Here is a 25654-nt window from a genome sequence, read left to right on the forward strand (position 1 = left end):
AATGGTTTGAGTGAAAGGGTTGACCTTAGAGAGTGAGGGGGGAGGGGCAAAGAAGAGCTTTCTTATCCTCCCCACTCTGCACCATCATCCCATAATAATCCTTCAACCCCACTCCCCCTCCCACACACACACCATCCCATAATATTTCCCAGAGAGGCAGTCCTGCAGTAGGTACAAAGAAGCATCCCATAATAAGCTTCCCTACCCCACCCATTCCACTCACCAGGCTACCCCCACCTCGGTCACATGCAGTCAGTGCCAACTCCCCCCTGCTCCCCCCTCTGGCCACCAAAGGCCTTGCCAGCCCATAATACTCCCTCCTCCCCCTTCCTCCCCCCTTCTCACCCCGCACCCCTTCCTCCTGCCTCCAGTTGGATCTGAGCCTCACCAGCCCATAATATTGGCCAGTCTCCTAAGGCTGCTCCAGCCCATAATACTCTCCATGTCTCCTAAGGCCTCTCCATCCCATAACATTGCCAGAAGCCTGACCTGTGGGCCAAATCCCAAGTCTGTTCCACACATCTCAGCTGTGTCAGCACTGGTCTGTCTCCCTCCCCTCCCTTCCATCTTCCCTCAATCTAGCTCACCCTTTTCCAGACTCTTTCCAATCCTTTTGTCCCAGACTGCTTCCCCCCCACCCCCAATTCACAACTTATTTCTTGGTCCTGGATCCATCTCTAATGTCCTTCATTACCCTTTCTCCCTAATCTGCTTCTCAGATTTTTTTCTTTCCTTACACACACACACACACACACACACACACACACACACACACACACACACACACACACACGGAAGGTAAAATTATACTAGAGGGCAATAGGGCATTTATCTTGTGGCTCTTAGAATAACTGCTTCAGGGAAAGAGGCTGCTGTCCCTACAAACTTTCCCTAATGACCTGACATCACAGTACTTTGCTTGGCCTGCTTTTCACACTCTGTTCCCCAAGCCTGAAGTTCCAATACTGGATATGCTCCCCCCCTTTTTTTTTTTTAAACTATGGAAGTCCTAGTTTTTCCCCAGAAATACTTGTTTGATCATCCCCATGTTGTGAGGTATCAAGCACGGGATGTATCTTTAGAATTCTTAACCTTTTGCAATATATTTTCCTTTGCTGGTCTGGGGCAGCCCTTCCCCCCCCCCCCCCCCCCCCCCCCGGGAAACTATAATGCAAGCCACCCCTTCACCATTAACTTCTGTAGGGAATCAGTTGTTTGCAATGCATAGATACCTCTTGGGATGGAAAGACCTAGAGTGATGGAATGAGGCAGGGGTTTAAGAATCAAGAAGACTTGGATTTGAATCTCATCTCTGTCATTTCCAGAGTAGCCCTGAACAAATTGCTTAATGAGCCTTAAGTTTCCTTACCTGTAAAATGGGCATATAATTCATAGGATCTTTATGAGACAACTTTCGGAAAACTGCTCCATAAAACAAGAATTACTTTTAGCTTCAGTAAAGTTCAGACTTCTTTGTCTGGTGTTCAAGGTCTTTCACAGTTTGGTACCACTGTATTTGTCCAGCCATAAATCACAGAATATGTTTTGGAAGGATCCTCAGAGGGCACCTAGGTCTACTTACCTACCTGAAAAGAATCCACCCTACAACCTGCCCAATAGGTAATTATCAAGCCTTTGCTTAGAGATCTTTAATGAGAGGAACCTACTCCCTCCAGGGCAGACCATGCCACTTGGAAAAAAAACAGATAGCTAGAAAATTTGCTTTATAAGCCTAAATCTGCCTGTCTGAAACTTGTACCTATCACTCCTCATTCTGCCTTATGAAGCTTAGAGGACCAAGTCAATTACCTCTTCCATAAGCCAGTCCTAAAAATACAAAAAGACAACTATTTCTCCTGTCTCCACATCTCTTTTCCTGAATGAACATCTCAGTTCCTTCAATGAATCATCAAACACATGCACTAGACCACTAAGTAATACTTTCCACACGGCTTGGTGCAGCTTGTTCCTAATATTTGCAATATTTTCCCTTTCTTACCTATTGATTAGTTCCATCCCAATTTTAAAATTCAACTCAAATGGCTCTTCCTTTTTGAAGTCTTTGCTCTTCTAAAGAGTTCTTGATTTGGCTTTGTCCCTTTCAAATGCATTTCTGGTGTGTTGTAAGTTTCTTGAAGAGAGTTTTTACTGGTTTCTCTACCATCTAAAATAGTCATCTGCATACAGAATGTATTTAAATGAATTAATTTTCCTCAATTTTTTACTTTAGAGAATAGATGTTCTTATTCTCTCCCTTTTTTAGAGAACATTATTGGCTAATGAAGAATGGAGGCAGATTTTTGGCCAGTGTTCAGTGAGGATTGCTTACCCACCCATCCACCCCTCAACCCCACCATCCAATGTGGGACCATTCCAGAGCATTTTTCTTGTGTTCTGTGGACTGTCTTTATTTTTGATGAATCTTTTCAGAGAGTAGGTAGGGAACTCCACAAACCCAAAAAATAACTCTTAATACTAATTTAGGTTGCTTTAGTTTGAGCTCACTAAACTCTAGAGAAACTCAAGTGTGTAAAGCAGTCCTCACCTAAGTGGATTTCCCTTAGTTCATGATTAGATCAATTTTATAGGGAAGAGGAATCTGGGTATTTGCATGTATGTACATGTAGGTGATAGGGCTGCAGACAGCTTACACATGCTTATTTGCATAAAGGGATATGTTCATACAAAAGTGAAGGCAGAAGTAGGGGCAGGGATAGAGATGGATGTACAGAAGGTTATTTTAAGAATACAAGTTGGAGAAAAAATGGAAGGGCACCCAGAGCGAAACAGGGAAACTGTGGAGGAGGAGGAGTCCCTTCATACAAGTATCATAATTGAGATAATCATCCTTCAGATTTTTTTTCTGATGAGATCCCAAGATTAAGATGTGAGAATCATAGGATCAAGGATTCAAATATGGTAAGAATTATAAAAGAGCCCCTCACCCCTCCTCATTTTATAGATGAAGAATCTGAGATCCTAAGAATCATATAGTGACAGAAATAGGATTTGACCTAAGTCATCTGCTGACAAATACAGTGCCCTTTCCTCTGCATCATTAAGAGAAGAAAGCAGTATAAGAAAGCAATATAACTGATTTCTGAGCTGGAATTAGGGAAGAAAATCCAGTCTTTTAAAAAGGAATTAAAAGCCTCGGGCACCTGAAGAGTCTGAGCAGGGGATTCAAGGAGGGGAGACCCGGCTCCATTAACTATGTGTTTCCCAATGAAAAAAGTCCCTTTCACCAATAGGGGCAGTTCAGAGGGTGAGGGGCCCCCAGGGCCCTATACTTGATCCATTTCCCTAGATTTCTTGGTCATTCCTTTTCTTCCCAGTTAGTATCATTGACACTAATGGAAAGAAGCCCATATAGCAAAAGCTGGCCACATTTTTGTCATAGGAGCTTGCACTGTCCCTAGAAAGACACCAGACCTGTTTCTCTGTGGCAGGGTGAGAGTCATCAAGAGCACTAACCACCAGCCATCCCCCTGCTTTAAGACAAGAGGGCCGGCAGAGAAATCTGAGCCAATTCTCCAGTTTGGCCACCAGGGGTCATTTTACCCTTAAAAATCAAACCGTTTGTTAATGACCTCGAAAGGACACACAGGAGACCCTAGTTAAGCAACAATGACACAGACAGAAATACGTACACGCTGGGTAACATAGAAATATACACATTAAAAAAAACCGGGGGATATACAGAGGCACAAGATACATGCAACATCTTTGTTGCTCTGGTTGGAATCTTCTCCCAGGGTGGGGGGTTGGGGTGCTGGTGTGTGGGTGGTGTGGCAGTGGGGGCAGGGAGCCAAGAAGCCCAGAGCACTCCCTCGCATGGGAATGTTCTGCTTCCGGTCTCTCTTTTCCCCACTCACGGCATGAAAAGCCCCCATTCCTCCCTCCCTGCCGGGCCCTCCTACCCCTCATTTCAGAATAAGCTTGTGACATGGGGCATTTCCTTCTTTCATTTCTCTTGTGGTTCTCCCTTCTCTACCAGCTGGGACAGCCAATAAGCTCCACCCTACTGCTCCTGGCTTCTCCTCCCCACCTCCAAATATCTCCTCTATGACTCGGGAGATTCTACTAATACCTCATTCCTTTGTGTTAAACATTGTCCTCTCCCTGTAATCCTATTTTAAATCTTTAAATAACACGGTACCTAAAGTTTGGGGTTGGGGATCATGGATGTTGAATAGCTCTCACTTAGATAAGGCAAACGCGTTGATCAGGTTGCTTTTGTTCTTAAAGGCAGAAGAAACGTGGTAGATGAAGGCGCAGGTATTTGTGACAGATGAGAGTGAAAGGAGATGAGAAACTGATAACTTCTCTACGTCACCATTTTGCCACAAACCAACCATGACCTTGTCCCACTGCCCCACGTCAGAGTTTAAGAAATGGATCATTCTAACCTCACACCAAAAAGAAAGTTGACTCCGTAGAAGAGGAGAATCATTTCCTACCTTCAATTTTATTCATCTATGACTCCTCCATCCCTTCCTACCACCCCCCCCCTCAAAACAAAATAAAGGGATCTAAGGCCCAGTGGTATGAGGAAGCATACCTTGCAGAAAACATTCTAGTGAGGAGACTTTTCAGCAGACAGTTCAACTGGGTAACTTCAAAGGGGCCAAATTTACAACTTGGGCATTCATGTTTCCCTATCTTTGGACAGAGGAAGGAGGAAAGGATTTTTCCTCCTCTTTAAGAAAGAGGGTTCTATGGAACTCCTTCCTTATACTTAAGACTTTGTTTATTCCTGGAACTAACCGCCAAGATTGAAACCTGAGTCTGGGTACCTGATCCTGTCTCCACACTACCTTGATCATTTGCAATCTCTTAAGGTGCATGAGAATGAATTTGAAGGGGAAATCCAGCCAGTGTTTCTGCTCAGATGGTTGAATCTTTGATGGATTGGCTGAAGGATTTTTCCAGAGGTGTAGGTGAGAGCAGTTCACAGTGAGAGGTATCCTCAACATGAGTGGAGAGAGTAGCACTTTCCCGTTGCCTAGGTAGTCCCTGAGATCCATTGGCAGACCTGACTTTTACCCATCGAGTAGTTCCCAGGTCTCGCAGAGTGTTTCGGAAGCCCTCTGCACTGAAATAGTATACAAGGGGATCTAAGACGCAGTTGGCACTAGCCAACACTACCATCACCACCAACACCTGGCGCACCTTGTCCCGGGCATCGGAGCTGGCATCTACCAGCTTTCCCCGAAGCAGCCCATACACAGCCAGGGCTGTATTGTAGGGCACAAAACACAGGAGGAAAATGACCAGGTTAGCCAGCAGGAGGCGCACCGTTTTCCTGCGTCGTTCACTCCTGGTGGTACTGGGCCGGGCCAAGGTCCAGAAGACCCGACTGGAAGAGTAGATCATGGTTATCAAGGGCAGTATGAAACCCAGCCCTTCAGCAAGAAGTACCAAGGGCAGCAGTTTGCCCTGCCACAACTTCTCGCTGAAGCTCTCAAAGCACAGGTTGACAGTGATGTTCTCATAATAGCAGGGTGAGGGAGCGTGAACCCGAGCGGCAGGCACAGCACACACCAGGATCAAAGCCCAGACCCCCAGGCAGAGTAGCCTCGCCACCATAGGCCTGCGTAGGTGGCGAAGCCGCAGTGGGTGGACGATTGCCACATAACGATCCATATTGATGAGGGCCAAGAAAATGCAGCTGCCATACATATTCATCTGGAAGGCGGCCCCTGCTGTCTGGCACAGGAGGTCCGGAAGGGGCCAGTAGTGAAGAGCATAGTAGGAGATCCGTAGGGGCAAGGAAAGGGTAAAAAGCAGATCACTAGCTGCCAGGTTACACATGTAGACACTGACCACCGAATGGACCTGTAGGGCTCGGAGGAACACCCATAGTGCCAAGGCATTGAGGGGAAGGCCAGTAGCAAGCACCAGACTGTAGCCCACCAGGTGCAGGCGGTGGAAAAGTCGGTAGTCAGGACACGTGGGGATATCAGTGCCAGTGGAGGTGGAGTTGGCCGACATTTCCCCAACAAGTGGGCTAAGCTAAGGACATTATCCCTCAAGTTGGGCAGGAAGGGCCAGGTACAACCAAGATGGAGTAGAGGAAACAGAGAGAAGCCAGAAACTCCAGTGCTCCTCTTTTGTTACAATGGGGACCTGAAATGTGAAAGGAAGCCCAAGTTCAATAGCCAGAAAGAACAAACACATATGCATATCATATCATATACAGTAACTGAAGCAACTGCAGGAAGTGGGACTTTTTTCAGTAGTTCTCCCCCCCCCCCCCAGGAAGTCCTGAAACCATCCCACTACTTTTTCAGGTTAGCCTAAATCTGTAGTCAGATATAATTGAGTTGACTTCTTCCTTACCATCCTGCTTCCCCTTTTCCCCTCTTACTTCAAGCCAGAGTTTTTCTTGAACACACATAATTTTGTCCCTTATTTATAAAGTCCTCTGAGCACTTAAGTACTCCGTTTACAATCTCCTCGTAGGTTGATGAGCACTCTTTCCATTATAGCTCTATAAAGTTTCTTCAATTAGATATAAACTCTTAAGGAGTTCATCTTCTATTTTTCTACCTTTCCCATTTCCAAAGTCCCTAATCCAGCTCTCTCCCTTTAGTAGATACTCAATGGTATATGCTAAGTTGATCAAAACATCAAGACACAACTGTTACATCCTGTCAGAGACATATATAGATTAACCACATCTTAACATTTTCACAAATGTTATGTTATAATTATATAGAAGATTCTGAAAGGCTTTGTATAATCCAATTTCCCTTCTACTCTCCATTCCAATTGAGAGGACTTTATATGTCTTTCCTATAGAATAGCTCTTAAAATATGTTACCACTCCTAACACTTGAAAGGTTAGATAATTGTAAAGTACTTAGTACAGAGTCTGGAACATTGTAAGTGCTATATAAATGTTAGTCATTATTATTCTACTAGGCCCTCCCCATCAAGCCATTAAGCTTGTAAGCACTCTGTTTGGCTCCTAGTAGCCATTTAACAAATACTAGTTGATTAGGCACATAAATGAACTAGAGGAACTTCTATTTTAAAAGCAAAACTAATTTTACCACCTCCCCCCATAAAGTTGGTTTGGAGAAGCAAAACAATCAGCCCACCATGGAGCTTTTTTTTGTATATTGGAATTCTCTAAGTTTTCTGAGTTCTGCCCCTTTTCCAACCTCCCTTAATTTAACCCTACCCTAGCCTCCTCATCCCTTTCTCTGACTTGATTGGTCCCTAAGGCCTACAGTGGGGTAGATGGGCACTGGGCCAAGCCAAATGGGAAAGAGAAACAAACTGAAATGGGTAGGGGAGGAGAAGGGAATAGGTTAGGAGCAGTTGAAATCTGCCATCTCAAACCAATACATCTGTTCAAAGGAGAAGGCCCTGTGTGTATTTATTGGGAGGGGAGGGGGAAAAGGGGAGAGAGAGGTTGTGGGTAGGAGAGGAACAGAGACAGTACAGCTACCCTAGATCACAATTCTGGGGCCTCATTTCATCAGACATCTGCAACCAGGGGAAAATAGATCCACAGGTACAAAGAATGAGCATAGGAGGGAGAGAGACGCAGTAACAAGGAAATGTACACTTAAACTAAAGCCTAGTAAAATGTACAGACACATGAAACAGGGGACACAGAGATGATCCATTAGCAAGTATTTATTGAGTACTGACCCTGAACCCAGCATTGTGCTAGGATCTCTAAAAGTATATGGCTTCTGCCCTCGAGGAGCTTACAAATACACAAAGATACATACATACATACATACACACACACTCACATACACAGAAAATGCAACTGATACATATTCAATACAATAAGGTAGATTTATGCCCTATTGGACACAGTGACTTCTCCTGAGTAATTTTCTCCCAAATCACCTACACAGATTCCAGTATGCAGCCGCCCTCCTTTGAACCTCCCATGCTCTCTCCCCTCTACATCTCCCACTTTTAACCCCAGCCCCAGGCATCTGTCTTCTCACCTGTCCTGTAGCTCTCTGTGATCCATCTCAGTGCCCTCTGAGCTGGGCTGGGCTCTGCACATTGCTGAGATAAGCAAGGAGGGCAGGGTTGTCCTATGCAGCAGACAGGAAGTATGAGAGAGATTGCACAGGCCCAAGAATTCCTCCATTCCCCCCCTACACACACATTTGGTACCCCATTGGTTGATGGTTATTGGCTGGTGGTGTTGGTGGGGAGGGAAGGAAAAGGAAGAAGAATTTCTGGGCTGAGGTGAGAAGCAAGAAGACATGCACATATGTCAAAGAGAAATAGAAAATCACTTTCCTCAACTTCCTCATTTCTAAAAGAAGTGCCACTAACTCATCTCCTACTGGCACAAAATCTGTCACCCCTCTGACTCCTTGGCTTCTTCTCCTCACTTAACAAATTACCACCTCCAATCCATGAGTCCTAAAAGGACTCTCTCCTTCCTATACTTTAGGAATTACACCTCTCTCCCCAACAACTTTCTAGATATCGGTGGTTTGAGAAAATGCTCTATAAACATTAAAGTATTCTATAAATATGAATTGTTATAATTACCATATTATGGGAAGGATTAACTTTCTGTTAACTGGGTTCTGAGGCAGCTATCTTCTCTTTAAACTCCATTCTATAGCCTCCTGGTGGAGGGACACTAAAGAATTTGAAGATTCTTAAAGTCTTGACGTTTACTGATATCTTACCACACTAACAGTCAGGGAATTTTTTATTCTGCCAGTCTTTAAACTCTACTCTAGTGGGTTAAAACTATTCCCTTTGGTTTGAGTTCAAAGAAATTATAAAACATACACAGCTGCCTATGCAGCCTGACTGGTGTTAAGCTATCTGTCTGACCCCCTGACTATCTGGCCTCAGACACTCTGATGTTCTGCAACCAGCAGTTTGGCTCACACTACAGACCCAGATTTTCTATAAACCTTTGTTCCAACACTCCTGAAAAGTACCCATAAATCACATTCAGCATCTTATCTTACTCTGAGCACGAAGAGGAATCCATTTGCCTTCTTCCCAGGAGGAGTCTTTCAGGGTGATGGAGGTGACTCTTTCCTTGGGACAGAGGAATAGAAAAGCTGGGGGTCCATAGCAGAGCAAATAAGAAGCAAGATGGAGCCATGCAAAGCATGCTAGGTCTAGAGTGAGGGGACCTGGATTCAACTCTCCTATGTGACCCTGGGCAATCCATTTAACTTTTCAATTTTTGTTCCTTTGTCTCTAAAATGAGGCAGCTGGTCCAGATGGCCTCCAAGGTCCTTACTAGCTCTGCGATCCTATTAAATTGCTCCTTTAGATTCCCTCCCTCCTCCACTCCTATGTTTTTTGAAGGAATTTTTATTGTGCAGAGTTAATCCAACCACCTCATTTTAGAGATGAGACACAGAAGTTATGACTTTCCCAGGAGCATACAACTGGCAGGTATATGAAGCAGAATTTGAACTCAGATCTTAACTCAGATATTCCTTACTCTTAAGTCCAGTATTTTATGCACTCTAACTAGCAGACTCCCAGTGAATCTTAGTTTCTACCACATTACTCTTTTTTCCAAGACCCAAACAGGTTCTAACCTAAAAATCTGTTTGACTCCTTTTCTGTCCTTCCTAAGCTTCATTTATTTGTTTCTACCCCCTAAACATCTTTATTGTTCTCTTCATTCCATGGAAACTTAAAGAGCTAAGCCTGAGCCCAGGTCTTTTTTTTTTTTTTTTTTTTAAGGCAACTCAAAGGATCCAAGTGTGGCTGTTACCTCTGCTGCTTACTGTCTGCCTTGGGCAAGCCACTTAACTGAGTTTGGATCTCAGTTTCCTCATCTGTATATGAGAATTGGGACAAGATTGTCTCTTAGGTCTCTTCCAGAGAAAGCTTTTAAGTTTCCTAGTCATTCTGATATCTCTTTTGGCCAACTTGGACACGGACCATGGTTCAGCCTTCTGAGAAGTGGCCTCCACTGCTTCCTGGATGTCGCACATGCTTCCTAATTCCTATTTTTAACAGCTCAGACAATAATCAACTGAGAGGAATGGCTAATTTGGTTCATGAAGCATGACCTTTATGAGAATATGTGTGGTTGATATGATGCCCTTAGTGAATGTTAGGTCAGGTGAGCCTCTATAAAAGGCCAGCTCAGGTCTAAGCTCTTCCATGAAAGTTTCAGTGGCTTTCTTCTCCTTGGAATGTCTGCAGCTATTCCTGCTTTGGGCACTCATCTCTCCCATAGTTTCTCCCTCCATGAGTAAGTATGCAAGGTCTGTTTCTAGAGATGTTTCTGAATTCCAATGTTTCCATATAGAATGAAGATATGTATCCCTAAGACTGGTGAATTTGTTTGATAGTACAAGAGTAACCTAGTGTAATGGAAAGAGCAAAGAATCTGAATCTAGAAAATCAGGATTTGAATTCTGTCATTTACCTGTCTTGTAACTATAAACAAGTCCTTTCTTATCTGTAAGCCTCAGCTTTCTTATTGATAATATCCTATCTAGCTCATATGGTTTTTATGTAGAAAACACTTTGTTAAGTGACATATAAATATGAACCATGATGATTAGCTTTTTTCTAGGTTTTCCCACTTGTCCTTATCTCCATTTTCTTCAAGGTCAGAGTTCAGGAACAAGGTGGCTAAGGGCACAGACTGAAAAAAAAAATACAGAGACAGACAGACAGAGGCAGATAGACACAGAGACTAGTCCTATGCATAGGCAAGAGAGAAAATGGTCTACATGGCAGGCTTAGACCATGTGCAATAAAACCCCCCAAATCTCATCTTCATTACACTTCCCCTATTAGTCACTTTTAGGTCTCCTAGAGAGATACCCCTAGAAGGATATTGCTATCAGCCCAGGTAACCAAAAGGATCTTAGGAGAATAGAACAGATAAGTGAGTTTCTGAGTGGGGGACAGTGAGATGGGAAGAGAGTGCCCAAGTTCAGAGCACTGACCCAGGAAAGTGGATCCGGGTGGGGCAATGCTAGTGGCAAACTCTGAACAGTCTAGAAAGCTGTTAAAGATCTTGGGCATTAAGAAGATAGAAGCAGGCAAGTGGGACAGGGAAGTCAAAAGAACTGTGTTCACTAGTTAAGTGACCCATGGGAGGAGATCCACAGAGGGCTTTCCTATGGAGAATACAGATACAGATCTCAAAACTTCTGGGCCCGACTGGCCCTATTCATTATGAACAGTAGCTTCTCTTAGAGTTGTAATTCATTCAAAACCATTCACAGGACCAGAGGCCATCATCATCTTCCCCACTCACTCCCATTCTCCGGGAGCCTGTGTATAGCACTATGGAGTACACCCCCCTGCCACTGACACCCCCATACCTGTGTTCACCACTGCTGTGCCGATACCTGGTGCTTGCTTCCGCTGCACTCTCCAAGCTGGGCTGGTAGGACCTGCTCTGGAGGCAGGTTTCAACACACCCACCCTAGCATATCCTGGCATGTCCTTTTCCTGTTCATAGCTCTTAAGTGATCCCAAGCAGGGAGGAGGGAGAGACATATTTAGATGCATACACAGGAATAGATACATTCACACACAGGAATAGATACATGCACACACAGGAAGAGATACATGCAAACAAAGGAATATTCACACACGGAAATAGATATGCACACACAGACCTGCCTCTCCCTGCCCATCAAACACTGTCTTTCCCCGCCTTCAGATAACTCCTCCACATACACTAATTTTTTTTTTTTCTAGGAAGACTTCCTGACATACCCACTTTGCAGTCACCAAATGAATAATAAGCATCACTTCTGATTCTCTTTGCATTTACCCTCATGTCATTCTTCCTCTGACAGTGTCTCCTCCCTTTTTTGGTTCTATAAGATTGCTTAGCACTAGAGTACAACTCACATCTACCCAGTGGCTCTTACCCTGCTGGTATTCAGGAAACATCAGAGGTTAATAAAAGGGAGTCACACCAATATACACACACAATGAGGGAGGGACAATGATCCCTTGAGGAGGCTGGGCAAATATCAGGGTAGAGTTTCTTAGAGCAGGTAAAATAGGAGTTCCCTGAAAGGACCAGTGAGCCAATGTCCCTTTGCCCCCAACCTCAGCTCCCATAGATTCAATCATTATCTTTTATGGAAATTATTCCTCCATATATTTATTCAGTCCATTCTTTCCTTTTTTCTTTTTTTTTCCTCTTGAGGCAATTGAGGTTTCTGAGGATCAACCTGCCCAGGATTACACAGCTAGATAGTAAGTATTAAGGTATCTGAGGTCACATTTGAATTCAGATCCTCCAGACTTCAGGATTGGTGCTTTATCCACTGCACCACCTAGCTGCCCCTTTCTATCCTAAACTCCAGGTGTATATTTCAAACTGGGTGTCCCCATAGGTATCTCAAACTCAACATGTCCCCTCCAATCCCATGTCTCTTCTACATTTTGTACAATGTACATTGCCAATGTGTCTTTTGTATCTATTCCCTTTATTCTTACCAAAAAGAAAAAGGGGGAAAAATGAGAGATGACCTCTCTATGTTGCCATACTAGAAGCTCTGAGTTTTGATTTGTGGTCCTCAGCTCCAGGGGGTTTACTAGATTAATGATGGATTTAACTAAGACTACTTGTCAGGTTTGTTTTGTTTTTTGTTTTTTTCCTACCAGTTTTGATTATTGTAGCTCAAACCCAGCAACCCAAGAGCTGGGATTATAGGTGTCTGTCACCAGAACTAGCCCTGTCCGCTTCTTGGCACTCACATTGCTACTAGTCTACTTTAGGCCCTAAGCATTGCTCAGCTGGATTATTGCAATCAACTCTGCTTTGAAGACTGCTCAATCTCTGTATCCCTAGTGCTTAGCCCAATGCTTGGTTTACAATAAATGTTTTAATAAATGCTTCTTGATTGAACACCTTTAGACATCAGAGATATGTAACGTTCCCAACCACAGTTTCAGCAGAATCCAAGATCTGTTTCAATCACGAGCTCCAAATTTACTCAGACCTTCAACTTCCAATGGCAGGTAATTGCTTCCTTTACGTCCCATAGAGGAGACAGGTTTTCCCTCTATAACAACATATATACAACATGTGCCATAGGCTTCCCAAGATTTTTGTGTAGTGCTAGGACCAAGGGATAATAGATAAAATGGGATCCAAGATTGAAAATAAATATTTATTTAGAGGCACCTTTTGGGGGAGCACAGGTATACAGGCAGATGGATTTCCTCATCAAAATAACAAATGTCCTTCTCTGTTGCCTCACTCTCAAGAACAATGGGAGAGTAGGGTCAGGGACCAAACAACAAGGGGTTGGAAAGATGGACTGGCTGAGGCCAGACTGAGGGACAAGGACCTTGCTGAAGGACCAAGAGAGATAGTGTGTTTGAAGGAATGAGGCTGGAGAAAGGGTTGGGAGTGGGCAAGCTTAGAGAATGAAGAGCACTGGGGTAGATCCAAGGGACCATAACCTCTGCTATCTCCTTGGTTTCCAAGTTCATCCCCCATGGCCCAGGGTTAACCTGCTGAACTCCTGGCTCCAGAGCAGTATAGCCTCCTCGCCTTTGTGTATGTTCAGTACTGAATACGTCTCATTCTTCAAACATCTCATGCGGAACACCTTTGTGAATATTATGGAAGGAAGAGAAGGATATGGGACAGCAGGATGCAAGACAGAAAAGGGTAGCCTCAAACTCATAAAATGCTTGAATCATAAGGTACCTTCGAAAGCATCTATCTGGTCATCTTCCAAAAGAGGACAAAGAGCCTCTGACTTGTCCAAGGTCATAAAGATAATAGTCAAAGGAATAGGATTAGAACTAGGTTTCTTAATGCCCAATTCAATGCTTTCACTATTACACTTAACAGCTTTCTCTAACCCCTTCTACTATCTTATGCCATTTTTCACCTAGGGGATGTTTTATTTTTCCTAAGAATTAGGGAGTCAGTGAAGAGGTTCTAGATAGGGGTTTTGAACAAAAAAAAGAGGAAGGAAGTATGTGTGGAGAGAACTATGCTTTCTAGCAGCTCTCAGAAGAGCTCACAAGAGACTAAATAGCTTGGGGTAAGGTTCAGGGTTTGGTATAGAGAAGAGGCCTACATCAAGGTGGGGCAGATCCAGAATGGGCTCACCTTCTTGTCCTGGTTACGAAGCAGACACTGGTGGCTTTTAAAAGCGCAGTAGTTGGGGTACTGCATATAGTCCGAGTCACAGATCTAGACCAGGAGTTAAGGATCAGAGGGTAAGAGGATATAGTAAAAAAAATGACAACTCATATTTCCATTATAAAAAAATCACAGATGATGAAAGAGAGACAAAGAAAGTTAAGATAATTTGCCCATCCATTGTCATTCCAATAAGTGTCAGCCAGGGCTTATACCCCGATTCCCTTATTTCTGATTCCAAATCCTATGCTCTTTCCATAATATCACACTGGCTCTCTAATAGAAAGAGAACTCAATGGTGATTGAGTTTAACCCATACCTAAAGGATAAATCTTTACAATCTTTCTGACATATAGTTTCTCTTTGAAGACTTCTATTAACAGTTCTGACTGTAAGCTAGGTGACACAGTGGACAGTGCTGAGACTGGAGAAAGGCCTGAGTTCTAATTTGGCTTCAAACACTTACCAGCTGTGTGACCTGCGCAACTCATTTAACCCTATTTGCCTCAGCTTCCTCATCTGTAAAAGGAACTGAGAAAGAAATGACAAACCACTCTAGTATCTTTTCCAAAAAAAATCCCAAATGGGGTCACGAAGAATTGGGCATGACTGAAACGACTCAATAAAAAATGTTAGGGGTTTTTTCCTTATATATAGCAAGAATTGTCTCTCATGGAGTAGTTAGATGATGTAGTGGACAGAGCACAAGCCCTGAAGTCAGGACGATCTGAGTTCAAATCTGGCCTCAGACACTTGTATTTCATCCTAGCTGTGTGACCTTGGGCAAGTCACTTAACTCCAATTGCCTCAGCCAAAAAAAAAAAAAAAAAAAAAGAATTATCTCTCATAACTTCTTATGGCTTTTTAGTTCTGCTCTCTGCTATAGTTTAAATATAACAAGTTTAATTCCTTGTTTTTAACCACAATTTTTCAAATATTTGAAGATACAACATCCCTTCTAAGTCTTCATTTCTCCAGAATAAATATGTACAGTTTTCCTTTAAATGATGCTTCTAAGACATGACTTCCAGTCTCCTTCCTCTGCCCAGGAGGTCTAATGGTTAGGATGCTGGACTTGGAATCAAGGATGATTTAGGATCTAGTCCAGACTCTGACACTTGGAAAATGGATAACTCTTAGCAAATCATTTCACCTCTCTTGAGTCTCAAGTTTATTCATCTGTAAAATGAGATCACAGATGGCACCAATTTCAAAGAGTTGTTGTAAGGAACAAAGAAAATGATGCATAGGAAGTGCTTCCTTAGGTATCAGCTATTAGAATCACGAAACTGGGTGGGGTAGCCAATGTAAATGGGATTATTTCAATTTTACAGATAAAGACATTAAGGCTCAGAGAAGTTAGGTAAATTGTACAATCCTTTGTGTAGTTCCCAGTCTAGCCCTTTTCTTACTTTACCATTGCTGCCTGTCAACACATAGGGTTCAGTTAATATGACAGAAAAAGAATCCCAAAAGACGTTGAGGAGCTGAAATGATGGGTTAGAGCTGATGGAATAGCACCATCCTATTAAATTAACATACTGACAAAAGTAAATATAAAGTCCCCCTCATGTTAACATCAATTATATAAATCAGGGAACATGTGGATCGAAAATAGTTGATGTGAAAATGATTTGGGTTTTCTAGTGCACTGCAAATTCATTATGTCAACAATGCTACTCACTGGAACCCTCAATGTGGGAATTCTTTCCACCAACAGAGATGGCCATGGTGTGTTCTTGAGAGAGGAAGCCTGTCTCTCTCCAATCTTGATAAATATTTGTTTATATGTTATTTCTTTTAAGCCTCACACAACAATACTGTGAGGTGAATACTATTATCCCATTTTGCAGAAGAGGAAACTGAGATTCAGGAACACTAAATGACTTGATCATGATTTCACAGCCAGAAAAGTCTTCAAGGTATGTGATTCAAGTCCTGTACTCTATTCACTAGGAAAATGCTGAATAAACCTTAAAAAATTTTCATATGTGGTCTTTTAGTAGCTATTAATCCCTTTCATCTTCAGATTTAATAAAGCATGACACCCATTCCATCATCTACATAATTAAAAAATAAATTGGGATAGCACAAAGTTCCAGAAGCACATTTAGCTAATGTCCTCTCCATTTTGACACCAATTCATTAATCACCACCAGTTCTAAATCCATCTAAACATAACATTGCTGAGATCCTCTTTCCATCTTATCCACCATGAATACTAGACACTCTCTTAGAACACTGTCCCTTAAAAGTGTCACAGGACATGAGGGATTTGAGAAATGAACCTTCAACAAAAGGGATCTTTCTCTAATTCTACAGATACTCTTGCTCGAACTCCAAAAGACTGTCAGTCCAGAGCACCTTCTCCCTTTTCTCTCACCCTATCGCTTAGTCTTCAAATCCCCAAAATAGCTCAGATTCCTATTCTTTCTCCCTTCTCCCTTTTCTCTCACCCTATCGCTTAGTCTTCAAATCCCCAAAATAGCTCAGATTCCTATTCTTTCTCATACATGATTTTATCTGCATCTTATGACAAGCTAATTATTATTACCCTTTTTTTCCCCCCCTGAGGCTGGGGTTAAGTGACTTGTCCAGGGTCACACAGCTAGGAAGTGTTAAGTGTCTGAGACCAGATTTGAACTCAGGTCCTCCTGAATTCAGGGCTGGTGCTCTATCCACTGCACCACCTAGCTGCCCCATTATTACCCTTTTTTACAGGTAAATAAACCTGTCTAAAATTAAGGGGTCGTAGGCAAGTCTATTCTTTCCATTGTACTAAGCTCCCCCTCAGGGACAGGTAAATTGTTAGGGAGAGGAACCAAAAGCCAAGAAGGGTAAGAAGTGGCTACTTGGGGATTCTCTTCCTGGGGAAGTGGCTACAGTAGGGAGCTATAGGACAAAGAGACTAGAAATAGAACTGCTGGTGTTGCCTGGTCTTCAATAAGAGGACAGAGGGATTGGGGATGGTTCACGATACCTACTGGAAAGGAGGCAACATATTTTCCTGGAGATGATAAAAAGATGGAAAGTGTTAAGTGTCTCTGGTTAATAATTAAGGACTCAGTAATGGAGTAACTAGCAATCCCCACTCTTGGCCTCCCTATATGCTTCTCTTATTTTTGCTGAACTCATAGCAGGAGGGAGGAGGGAAAGAAGACTATCCATATGATAGGATTAATATGCTTGGTAGAAAAAAAGGATGATTTCAGAAAGTAGTCAGAGTTGGGGCAGTGAGACAAGGAAACAGAATCCTAGAAGAATAAAGGGAAAAGAAAAGAAGGCAAACATGGTATAATGAACAGAGAATGAAACTGGAGTCAGGAAGAAGAACTGTGTTCAAATTCTGCCTCAGACATTTACTAGCTGTGAGTCTTGGAAAGTCAAAACTTCTCAATTCCTCAGTTTCCTCATTTGTAAAATAAGGAGATTGGGCATGCCAGCTTTGTGGGCCTTGATGGTCTGTTCCAACTCTAAATTTATGATATTGGGATACTATATAATAGGTTTTAAAACCAAAAGAGATCTTTGAGATCATCTAGTCAGATCAGCTTCAGCGGAAACTGTGATCCCAAATAGTTAAGTGATTTGTCGAAAACAAAACAGTTAATAGCAAAGTTGGTAAAAGTCCCAAGTTCAGTATACTTTCTATTACTCTATGACTCTGTTTCTCATTTTAATCACAGGAATTCATCTTTCCATTCGTTTGGGAAAGGAAGGTTTGCAAAGGGAAGAAAGAGCAGCTCTTTTATTTCCAAGATTATTGAGTCAAATGAAAGATAATGTCACATGAAGGTCTCAGCTTCTTCTCTAAACCACAGAAAATCAAAAGTCAAGCATATTGGAAATGCTCCAAATATGTTAAAGGCTTGGGTCTGAATCTATCTCAATTATGTACTCTGTGACAGTGGGCAAATCATTTAACCTATCTGGGTCTTATTTCCTCAGCAGATCTTTTTTCTCAAAAATCAAGAGTCTGGACCAGATGATCCCCAAGGTACCTTTCAGCTCTAAATCAAAGAGTTATGATATGTGCATGACTTGCAACAGAATGATTGAGGGGTGAAGAAGTCAGAAGAGGATGGGTCATGGGGAAAAGTTCTGACCTTGGAGGGGTAATCTCCTTCCTGGAAAGAGAGGAACTCATTCTGCAGCCAGTTGGAGACTCGAGGGTCCTCACAGCCCTTCGTGGCCAGCTGACCACACCAGAAGTCCGTGCCAAGGCCCCCATACAAATCCAGCCCATAATATTGGCCCTCCTCTCTAGGGCCCACCTGTATGCAATACAGTATAAATGTATAGTTCTCCTCCCTAAACATTCTCCCAAGGCCACACTCTTACCTCCCAAAAGATCCCCAGAGCTGTGATTACCCCCAGCAATGAGTTTCTATGGTCATAGCCACCTAAGTTAGCTACCTCTATGCCCATGCTGGTATCCTGAGCAGAGAGCAGTGGGCTGAGAAATTCTTCGATGTGGTTTTCACTGCAGGGCTCCCGCTTCAGAGGTATCTCTGACTGGCATTGCTCTAATTTTAGGGAGCAGAAAGCACAATGCTCGCAAGTTTCCAGGTGTCTTCGACCGAGGCTATCACACACCTGGAGGCAGAAAAGGCTATGAAAGGAGAAATGCTAGGCTAGTATCTCCCTCTCTCCCACTCAAGAACAATCTCTGGGAATTGATTCTAGATGTAAAGATCTTACAAAAAAAGAAAGAAGAAAAACATGCAGCTAAATGGGCAAGGACAATTAAGGAGACAATAAAATTAGATCCAGTCTCAGGTTCCCTGGAACAGGATCTGGCTTTTCTGGTATCAAAAGCTGGAGTTTCAGAATAAAGGAAAGAAAAGAGAATTGGATTGGGAAATGCTAAGAATACAAATGTAGAACTGGATTCTAGGACTAGAATCTGGTCTCATCAATTCAAGGCTCTGAAGAACTAAATTTAAGTCCCTAACCACTCTAGAATGATTTTTAGTTTAAGGGCTCTTGGACCTTCCATTCACAAAGATGTGAAAGGAAAAACCCTTTACAGAAAAAGTGAAGAATCAAAAATGAATTAATGCATAGCTTAGCACAATACATTATATATAATGGGTTCTAAAAATGTTTGTTGAATGCAATTTTTAAAATTGGATACCACATTGGAGAAGGCATAAGAGGGCAGACATAATGGGTAGGAGTTAATTGACAAGAGGCCATACTCTGTATTTTACAGTGCTGGGTACACTAAATAAATTCCTGCTCGATCAAGCTGAATTGAATACCGTGTTCCCGAAGTTGTAACTCTGTTCTTCAATATGTTGCCAGGCTTTGGTCAAAGGGATAGAAGGGCAGCTGCCTGAAAGGATTGTGTAACACAATACCAACATGGCCTCCTCCCTAGGCAGAGAGAGACCAGACCTGTGGAAGATATGTGAGGAAAGCTGTAGACAGAAAGACATGTATAGTATAATATAAAAGGAAACAATGAGGCAATTTCGCATATATATACACCCAATATAGGGCCACAAACCTAACCCCTTAAAAAGGACCTTAGAGATCATGTAATCCAATTCTCTCTCAATGGGGAAACAATAGTACTTGTGGGTTGCTGAACAAGAACAAGAATCCAGATTTTCCGTCTTTCAAATTCAGTGTATCTTCCATTAAAATGAATAGGCACATGACTCCTTCTCCCTCTTGCCCATGCCAATAATGACTAAAAACAGGTCCTGCAATAGGCAGAGTAAGGATGGGACAATAAAGCAACTACAGAAGTCTTGGTGGATCTTTAAGAAATCAGGCTTGGCCTGGGGAGGTGAGACTGCTACATAAATCCACAGACTTGTATTTAAGGGAACCTTGTCTTTATCTTTTACCTTTCAAAAGAAGCATCTTCATCATCTTGGGTAGTCTTGTTCTGTTTCCCCAGGACCTGGGCTGATCGAATGAGTTCCCTGATGCCCTCGATCACTACAGGGTGAGGGTTCTTCTTCCTCACCTGTCTGGTAGATGGGGGAGTGGGAGATTCTGTGTGAGCCTTACTTCCCCTCCCCTTCTTTTCCACAGAAAGGGAGGACTGCAGAAGATCCTTCCCATCAGTGTGAATCTGTTCATTCCAGGGCAGATATGTTTCAGGCCTCACTTCCTCTGCTGCCATGGAGAAAGGAAGAGGTGAGAAAAGAATGGAAGAGATGGGACAATTAAGCTGGGCAGCCTCTGTAGCTTTCTCTCCCCAATAACAGGCTCATACTAATATACTACTGACAATATTCACATTCACCCAACATTTCCACATACATTTAGGTATACAAATAAATACACAAGCAGATATAAACGGATTGAATCAGATATGTGCATTCAAAGATGAAAAAAAGCATGAGTTCTGAAATTTGTTAAGTACAAAAGCAAATACTGTTACTAAAATAATTTAAAAATACATGGGACATGGCAAATTGGCAAATTGGCAAATTGGTGGTGGGAGAAAAGTATTGCTTTTGACATCATCCTAATGCTATTCCCCTCCTTCTTCCTTAGCCTCTGCTTCCCTATCACCCCCACCACCACATTTAACTTAAAGAACATTGAAGCTATGAGAACTTTTGAGACTATCTAGTTTAACTCTCTTAGTTTAAGTCAGAACAGAAAACTGAGGCCGATTCAAAGACCCAAGATAATCAATGTAGTTAAAATCAGAAGGGAAGAAGGTAACTGGGGGGAAAAAGAACAAAACAAAAACTTGCTGCAAGTTTTCCTGATAAAAGTTTCATATCCAAGATATTTTGGGAATAGATGGAAATTTATAAGAATAAGAATTTTTCCCAAATGACAAATGATCAAACAATATGAACAGGGAATTTTCTGAGGAATAAATCCAAACTATTGATAACCAAATTTTAAAATGCCCTAAATTATCAAAGTACAAACATGAACATTAAAGCAACTATGGGGTTCTCTATTTCATATCCATAAGATTGGCAAAAAAAAAAAAAAAAAAAAAAAAAAAGAGGAAAATTATACATTCTGGAGGGAATATGGGAAAACAGATACAATAATACAGTTCTGGTGATCGTGTGAATTAGGTGCAGCCATTTAAGAAAACAATTTGAACTATGTTCCCAAAAATTATTATACACTGTGCATACTCTGACTCAGCAAAAATTGTCTGAAAAAGAAAAAACAATTATAGTAGCTCTTTTTTGTGTGTGTTGGCAAAGAAACTGAGGGAATGGCCATTAAGTAGAGAATGGCTGAATAAGTTATGGCATATGAATGTGTTGTATTATTGTGCTAGCAAGAAATGATGGAGGGATGGTGAAACCTGAGAACTCTTATACAAACTGATGCAAAATGAGCAGAACCAGAAGAATAATTTATACAATAGCAATATTGTAAAGACAAACACCTTTTAAGGTATTTAGAATTTTGATTAAGGTATTTAGAATAACAATAACCAATAGATTTTCAAAGGACTTATGCTATAATATGCTACCTTATTACATGGGTAATGTAATAACAGACTGCTGACAGACTCAAGGTGCAGAATGAGACAAATGCATTTTTGACTTGACCAATGTTTTGCTTGACTATGAATGTTTGTTACAAAGGTTTTGTTTTTCTTTTTTAAAATGTGTATGTGTGTGTGTGTGTAAAACACAAGAGAAAATAGATTTTTGTTAACATATCTATGGTATCTACAGGTATCTATCTGCTCCTTTAAATATTGTTAATCTGGAGGATGTGGTTTTCCGATTCAAGCTAAACTTGTGACTGTTATTTCTTAATGGGGAAAGGAGGAACCCAAGCTTTATATTCAAGGTTTGACCCCTTTCTCACTAAATAATGGACACACATAGTAACTAGCAAAGACAGCCATTTATCCAAGTTGAGAGTGATACAGAAATCAGACAAAGTGCACCAGAAAATATACCAGACAATATTGATTGAAAGAGTTCTTCCATTGAGAACAAGGTAACTCAGTTCAACCAAGAAAGAATCCCAGACCTCACCCAAGGAGGAATTTCCTGAAGTCTTGAGTGTAGTAAGCTGGAGATAAGGACATATTGGAGATTACTAGTTCCTCTCAGGTCAGCTTCTTCCCAGAGTCTTATTAAGCAACCTCAAGTGTGGTTTGGTATGATCCATCTTCTCTCTCGAAGCACCGCAAACTACTGGAGAACCCGAAAAGACTCAAACAGCGTCTCAAAGTCTGATGGGAGTCGAACTCCCCTCTCTCTTGCTCTTGCCAGCTGTGCCCTGCCCCTCACACAGGTGTGGGACACTGATCTCCACAAACAAGGAGACAGTCTCAGACCAGCAGACACGCATCATTCTCCCTTACTGGGGCTGAGACTGAAATCTTCATGGCTGCTTGAGGAAGCTCACCTGTTGCGACATGGGGCAGGCTAAAAGGGACTGTTGTGCTGTCCATCCTGGTAAAAGTCTCAGGGGATGAGAGAGGTGGGGGTGACGGGGAGCACATGACCCTCTGCAGATGGAAAAGAAGAGGAGTGATGGGGAGCACAACTCTTTCTGCAGAAGGTTGGTAACCCAACCCTTAGCCTCTTCTCACTATCTCCTTTCCTAGGCTATGATAAATAAGAGGGGATTCTTTCACAAGATGACTCCTCTGGAGGAGCTCCCTACTGTCATCAGGGGTATGTCTGAGTACTCTGTCTTCTGTAACGTTGTCCTTAAATAACTGGGATCCTTTAGACCAGGGGTTCTCAAAGTCGGGCCGGGGCCAGATGCGCTGAGGACGTTTATGCGCCCGCGGGGTGATGGCAAATGGGCTGAGGGGGGAGACAGTGTGAGCTTTTGTTTTACTACAGTCGGGCCCACCCACAGTCTGAGGGGCAGCGAACTGGCCCCTATTTAGAAAGTCTGAGGACCACTGCCTTAGAGAATGACTGTCCAGGCGCACTTTCTCCTCCGGGAGTCTGCATCTTTGCCCACCTTCCCTCTCAGTAACTATCAGTAACTAGATTAGAATGCAGCTTGAATGCGCTGCCACCACCGGTTTAGGAGTGACCCCTTCCCGGACGGCCGTCCCCACTGAGCTCTAACTCCAGTCCTGCCTCTCCTAATGGCGCCCCTGGACATCAGGACCCCCCCCCCCAGCCTCACCTTGGCATAGTAGAGTCGGTTGGCGCAGCGATACTGGGTAAACTGACAGAAGGACTCAAACCAGGAAGCAAAAGGTAGGTCTGTGCAGACAGAGCCTGGGGATTTAGGGTTGGGGGTAAGAAACAGGGGGCTGGAAGCGGCGCACAGAAGAGACAATCACCCCCCTCAGTGCAGCGCCCCTTGCCCCCCTCCTTTCCCCGGAGGCGGAAGGCAGGGCCGCGCTTGGCCCGGCCTCACTTTCCCTCAGTCTGCAGCTGCTTCGGGGCCAAGCAGGGGCTCACCCTGGGGCAGGGTGCCGTGGTTCTCATATTGGTCCAACTGGACGAGCTTGTGGTTCTGGCAGCCCTGAGTTGCCCGGAGGCGGCAGGCAGTCTCTGCTTTCCAGGCTGGGGTCAGCGCTGAGAAGAAGCGCTCGTATTCGGCTGGAGAGAGCGGGGCGCCAGAGACGTCAGGGCCTGGGGCCGGGAATGGGGCCGGTGTTGGGGCCAGCAGGATCGCTGCGGGCAGGGACAGACAGACAGACGGATGTATGACTGAGGGGTGGATGGATAATGGGGGGTAGATGGAGGAACGAATGGATAGGATGGGTAATGGATGACAGAATGGATGGATGGGTGGGTATGGCACACGAATGAAATGGGAGATCACGGGAATGGACAGAGAATGGGAAGAAGTCCTAAAACTCCTCCCTATTACCCCCAAATTCAGTCTAGGCCTAGTGAGGGGGACGCCCAGGCCTCACCCGCCGGGGAGAGTGTAACGCAAAGAGGAGAGCAGAGACAAGCGGGGAGAGATGGCGGGACCTCGAGGGGAGATTGCCGGTGGTTCAGGAGGCAGGCTCCCCCCTCCCCCCCGGGGCTGCCAAAGGCGGGATGTTCCAGAGGGGGGACGGAGAAGCTGGGCGGATCTCCGCAGATATCACCCCGGAGAGCGGCTCTCCCGCAGAACAGAGGAGGCCTCACCTGCCAGCAGTGGGAGGGGAAGGCCAGAAGCTCGGCTTCTCATGGCCTTGGAGGCTCGGCAGCCCGACGCCCACGAGCCTCCTACCTCACCCGCCAGCCCTCTACCGGTCCCTAACAGGGGACGGAGAGGGGGCGGGGCCTAGGAGAACCAGAGGCGTGGCCTTCGAGACCGAAGGGGGGCAGTCTCGAGAGCGGGGAGGGCGGAATGAGGCGTGGCCTGCTGGAACATAAAGGAGCTACTCCAACCCCCCCACCCCCGCGTCGGTGCAAGAGAAAGAACAGAGAAGGGGCGGGGCCTGACCGGGAGAAGATGGAGTAAGGCGGGAAGGCGCCGGGCCTAAACCATACTAGGGCGTGGCCAGGAATTGAGGGATCGAGGACGGAAGCCTGGCACCGCTTCGTACAGGAGGAGGAAGTGGGTTTCACAGTAAAGGGCGGAGCTCGAAGACTGGGAATGCGAGAGAGGAGGGGCAGGGAAGAGTTGGGATTAGAACTCAGAAGGTAGGGTAATCAATACACATTTTATGATAATGATATTAAAATAATTATAATCAATACCGACTTTAGCGGGATTCTCTTTTGGTTGAGAAAACCACCATAGACAGAGTCAGTGTCTTAAAGTCGGAGTCATCTAATCATGTCTTGTCAGTGCCATCTGCAGGTAGACCTTCAGCCCCTCCGTTACTTTTCAATCTGATTATTGCAAGTTCTCTGACTCCCTCCCTCCTCCGAGCCTCCTTTGTCTTGAAGTTGTAGATTTCTTTAAGGACCTTACCTTAAATCTAAATTATCTTTGATTGGCCAACAATAAGTCCCAGGCCAAGCCCCACTTGGTCATTGTTTGGGCCCTGATTGGCGGAGAGTGAGTGTAAATAGCAATTGTTTCCTTTTCGGCCGGAATCCTAGTGGGTTGTTCTTTTGCAGATTGATTTTTGTAAATTTTTTATTTGACAAGATACTTAGTCTTAATAGCCAAATGGGCCCTGCCTTAGTCAAACTGAGACCTGCTAGAGACTGCATACAGAGCCATCTCCAGTTCTGATTTTTTCTTTTTTTTGCTGAAACAATTGGACTTGTCCAGGCTCGCACAGCTGGGGTGTGTCTGAGGCCAAATTTGAACTCGGGTTCCCCTGACTTCAGGGCTGATGCTCTCATCACTGCACTATTTAGCTGCCCGGTCCTGATCATATCTTGCCTAGACCCAGTTGGCAATTGGAGGAGAAATTGAGGCTGGTGACTTTGCCCAGCCTTTCCTCATTTAAAATCTAATTCACTTGCAACCATGGTATCCTCCTGCTGTTACTTACGGTCCTCTTGGAGAATGAAGGACAAATGATAATACTCTACACAGCTCCAAAAACAATCTTCACAAGGCACAATTCTATTTTATCCCCTGCTCAAAAGTCTTCAATCACCCTGGAGGTGCCAGAAACACGTTTGATTTATTATGTGATTTTGAATTGATTTTTTGGCT

The 25654-nt window shown here is 43.6% G+C and overlaps 2 protein-coding genes across 6 annotated transcripts; both read right to left on the bottom strand.

Annotated features, from left to right (window-relative positions):
- Positions 1 to 4449: 4449 nt before the first annotated feature.
- Positions 4450 to 5994, bottom strand: LPAR5 (lysophosphatidic acid receptor 5). Its single transcript, XM_074266771.1, has one exon. The coding sequence runs from the start codon at positions 5992 to 5994 to the stop codon at positions 4888 to 4890; it is 1107 nt and encodes a 368-aa protein (XP_074122872.1). The 3' UTR covers positions 4450 to 4887.
- On the bottom strand, positions 4450 to 24461 carry ACRBP (acrosin binding protein). Of its 5 annotated transcripts, XM_074266766.1 has the most exons (12): positions 24181 to 24460; positions 23500 to 23715; positions 23219 to 23313; positions 22478 to 22580; positions 19972 to 20245; positions 19378 to 19513; positions 18530 to 18709; positions 18220 to 18387; positions 14081 to 14164; positions 8973 to 9045; positions 7977 to 8069; positions 4450 to 6129 (listed from the first exon to the last, which is right to left on the bottom strand). In XM_074266766.1, exons 1-12 carry the CDS (start codon positions 24221 to 24223, stop codon positions 6032 to 6034), a joined length of 1563 nt encoding a protein of 520 aa, XP_074122867.1. In that variant the 5' UTR covers positions 24224 to 24460; the 3' UTR covers positions 4450 to 6031. The 5 variants fall into 5 exon arrangements, with proteins under 5 accessions (XP_074122867.1, XP_074122870.1, XP_074122869.1 ...); XM_074266769.1 differs by lacking the exon at positions 8973 to 9045; XM_074266768.1 differs by lacking the exon at positions 18220 to 18387 and having other exon boundaries at positions 24181 to 24381.
- Between the last annotated feature and the right edge of the window lie 1193 nt (positions 24462 to 25654).

This window comes from Sminthopsis crassicaudata, chromosome 5 (assembly GCF_048593235.1).
Source record: "Sminthopsis crassicaudata isolate SCR6 chromosome 5, ASM4859323v1, whole genome shotgun sequence".
In the NCBI taxonomy this organism is placed as follows: Eukaryota; Metazoa; Chordata; class Mammalia; order Dasyuromorphia; family Dasyuridae; genus Sminthopsis; species Sminthopsis crassicaudata.

Excerpts from the sequence above, each read along its gene's own strand:
- LPAR5 (XM_074266771.1), bottom strand. The coding sequence starts at position 5,994 with ATGTCGGCCAACTCCACCTCCACTGGCACTGATATCCCCACGTGTCCT.
- ACRBP (XM_074266766.1), bottom strand. The coding sequence starts at position 24,223 with ATGAGAAGCCGAGCTTCTGGCCTTCCCCTCCCACTGCTGGCAG. Across the intron at positions 23,716-24,180 it reads TCCCCTCCCACTGCTGGCAG|CGATCCTGCTGGCCCCAACA; the intron begins GTGAGGCCTCCT and ends CCCTGCCCGCAG. Across the intron at positions 6,130-7,976 it reads CACAGAGAGCTACAGGACAG|GTCCCCATTGTAACAAAAGA; the intron begins GTGAGAAGACAG and ends TTCACATTTCAG.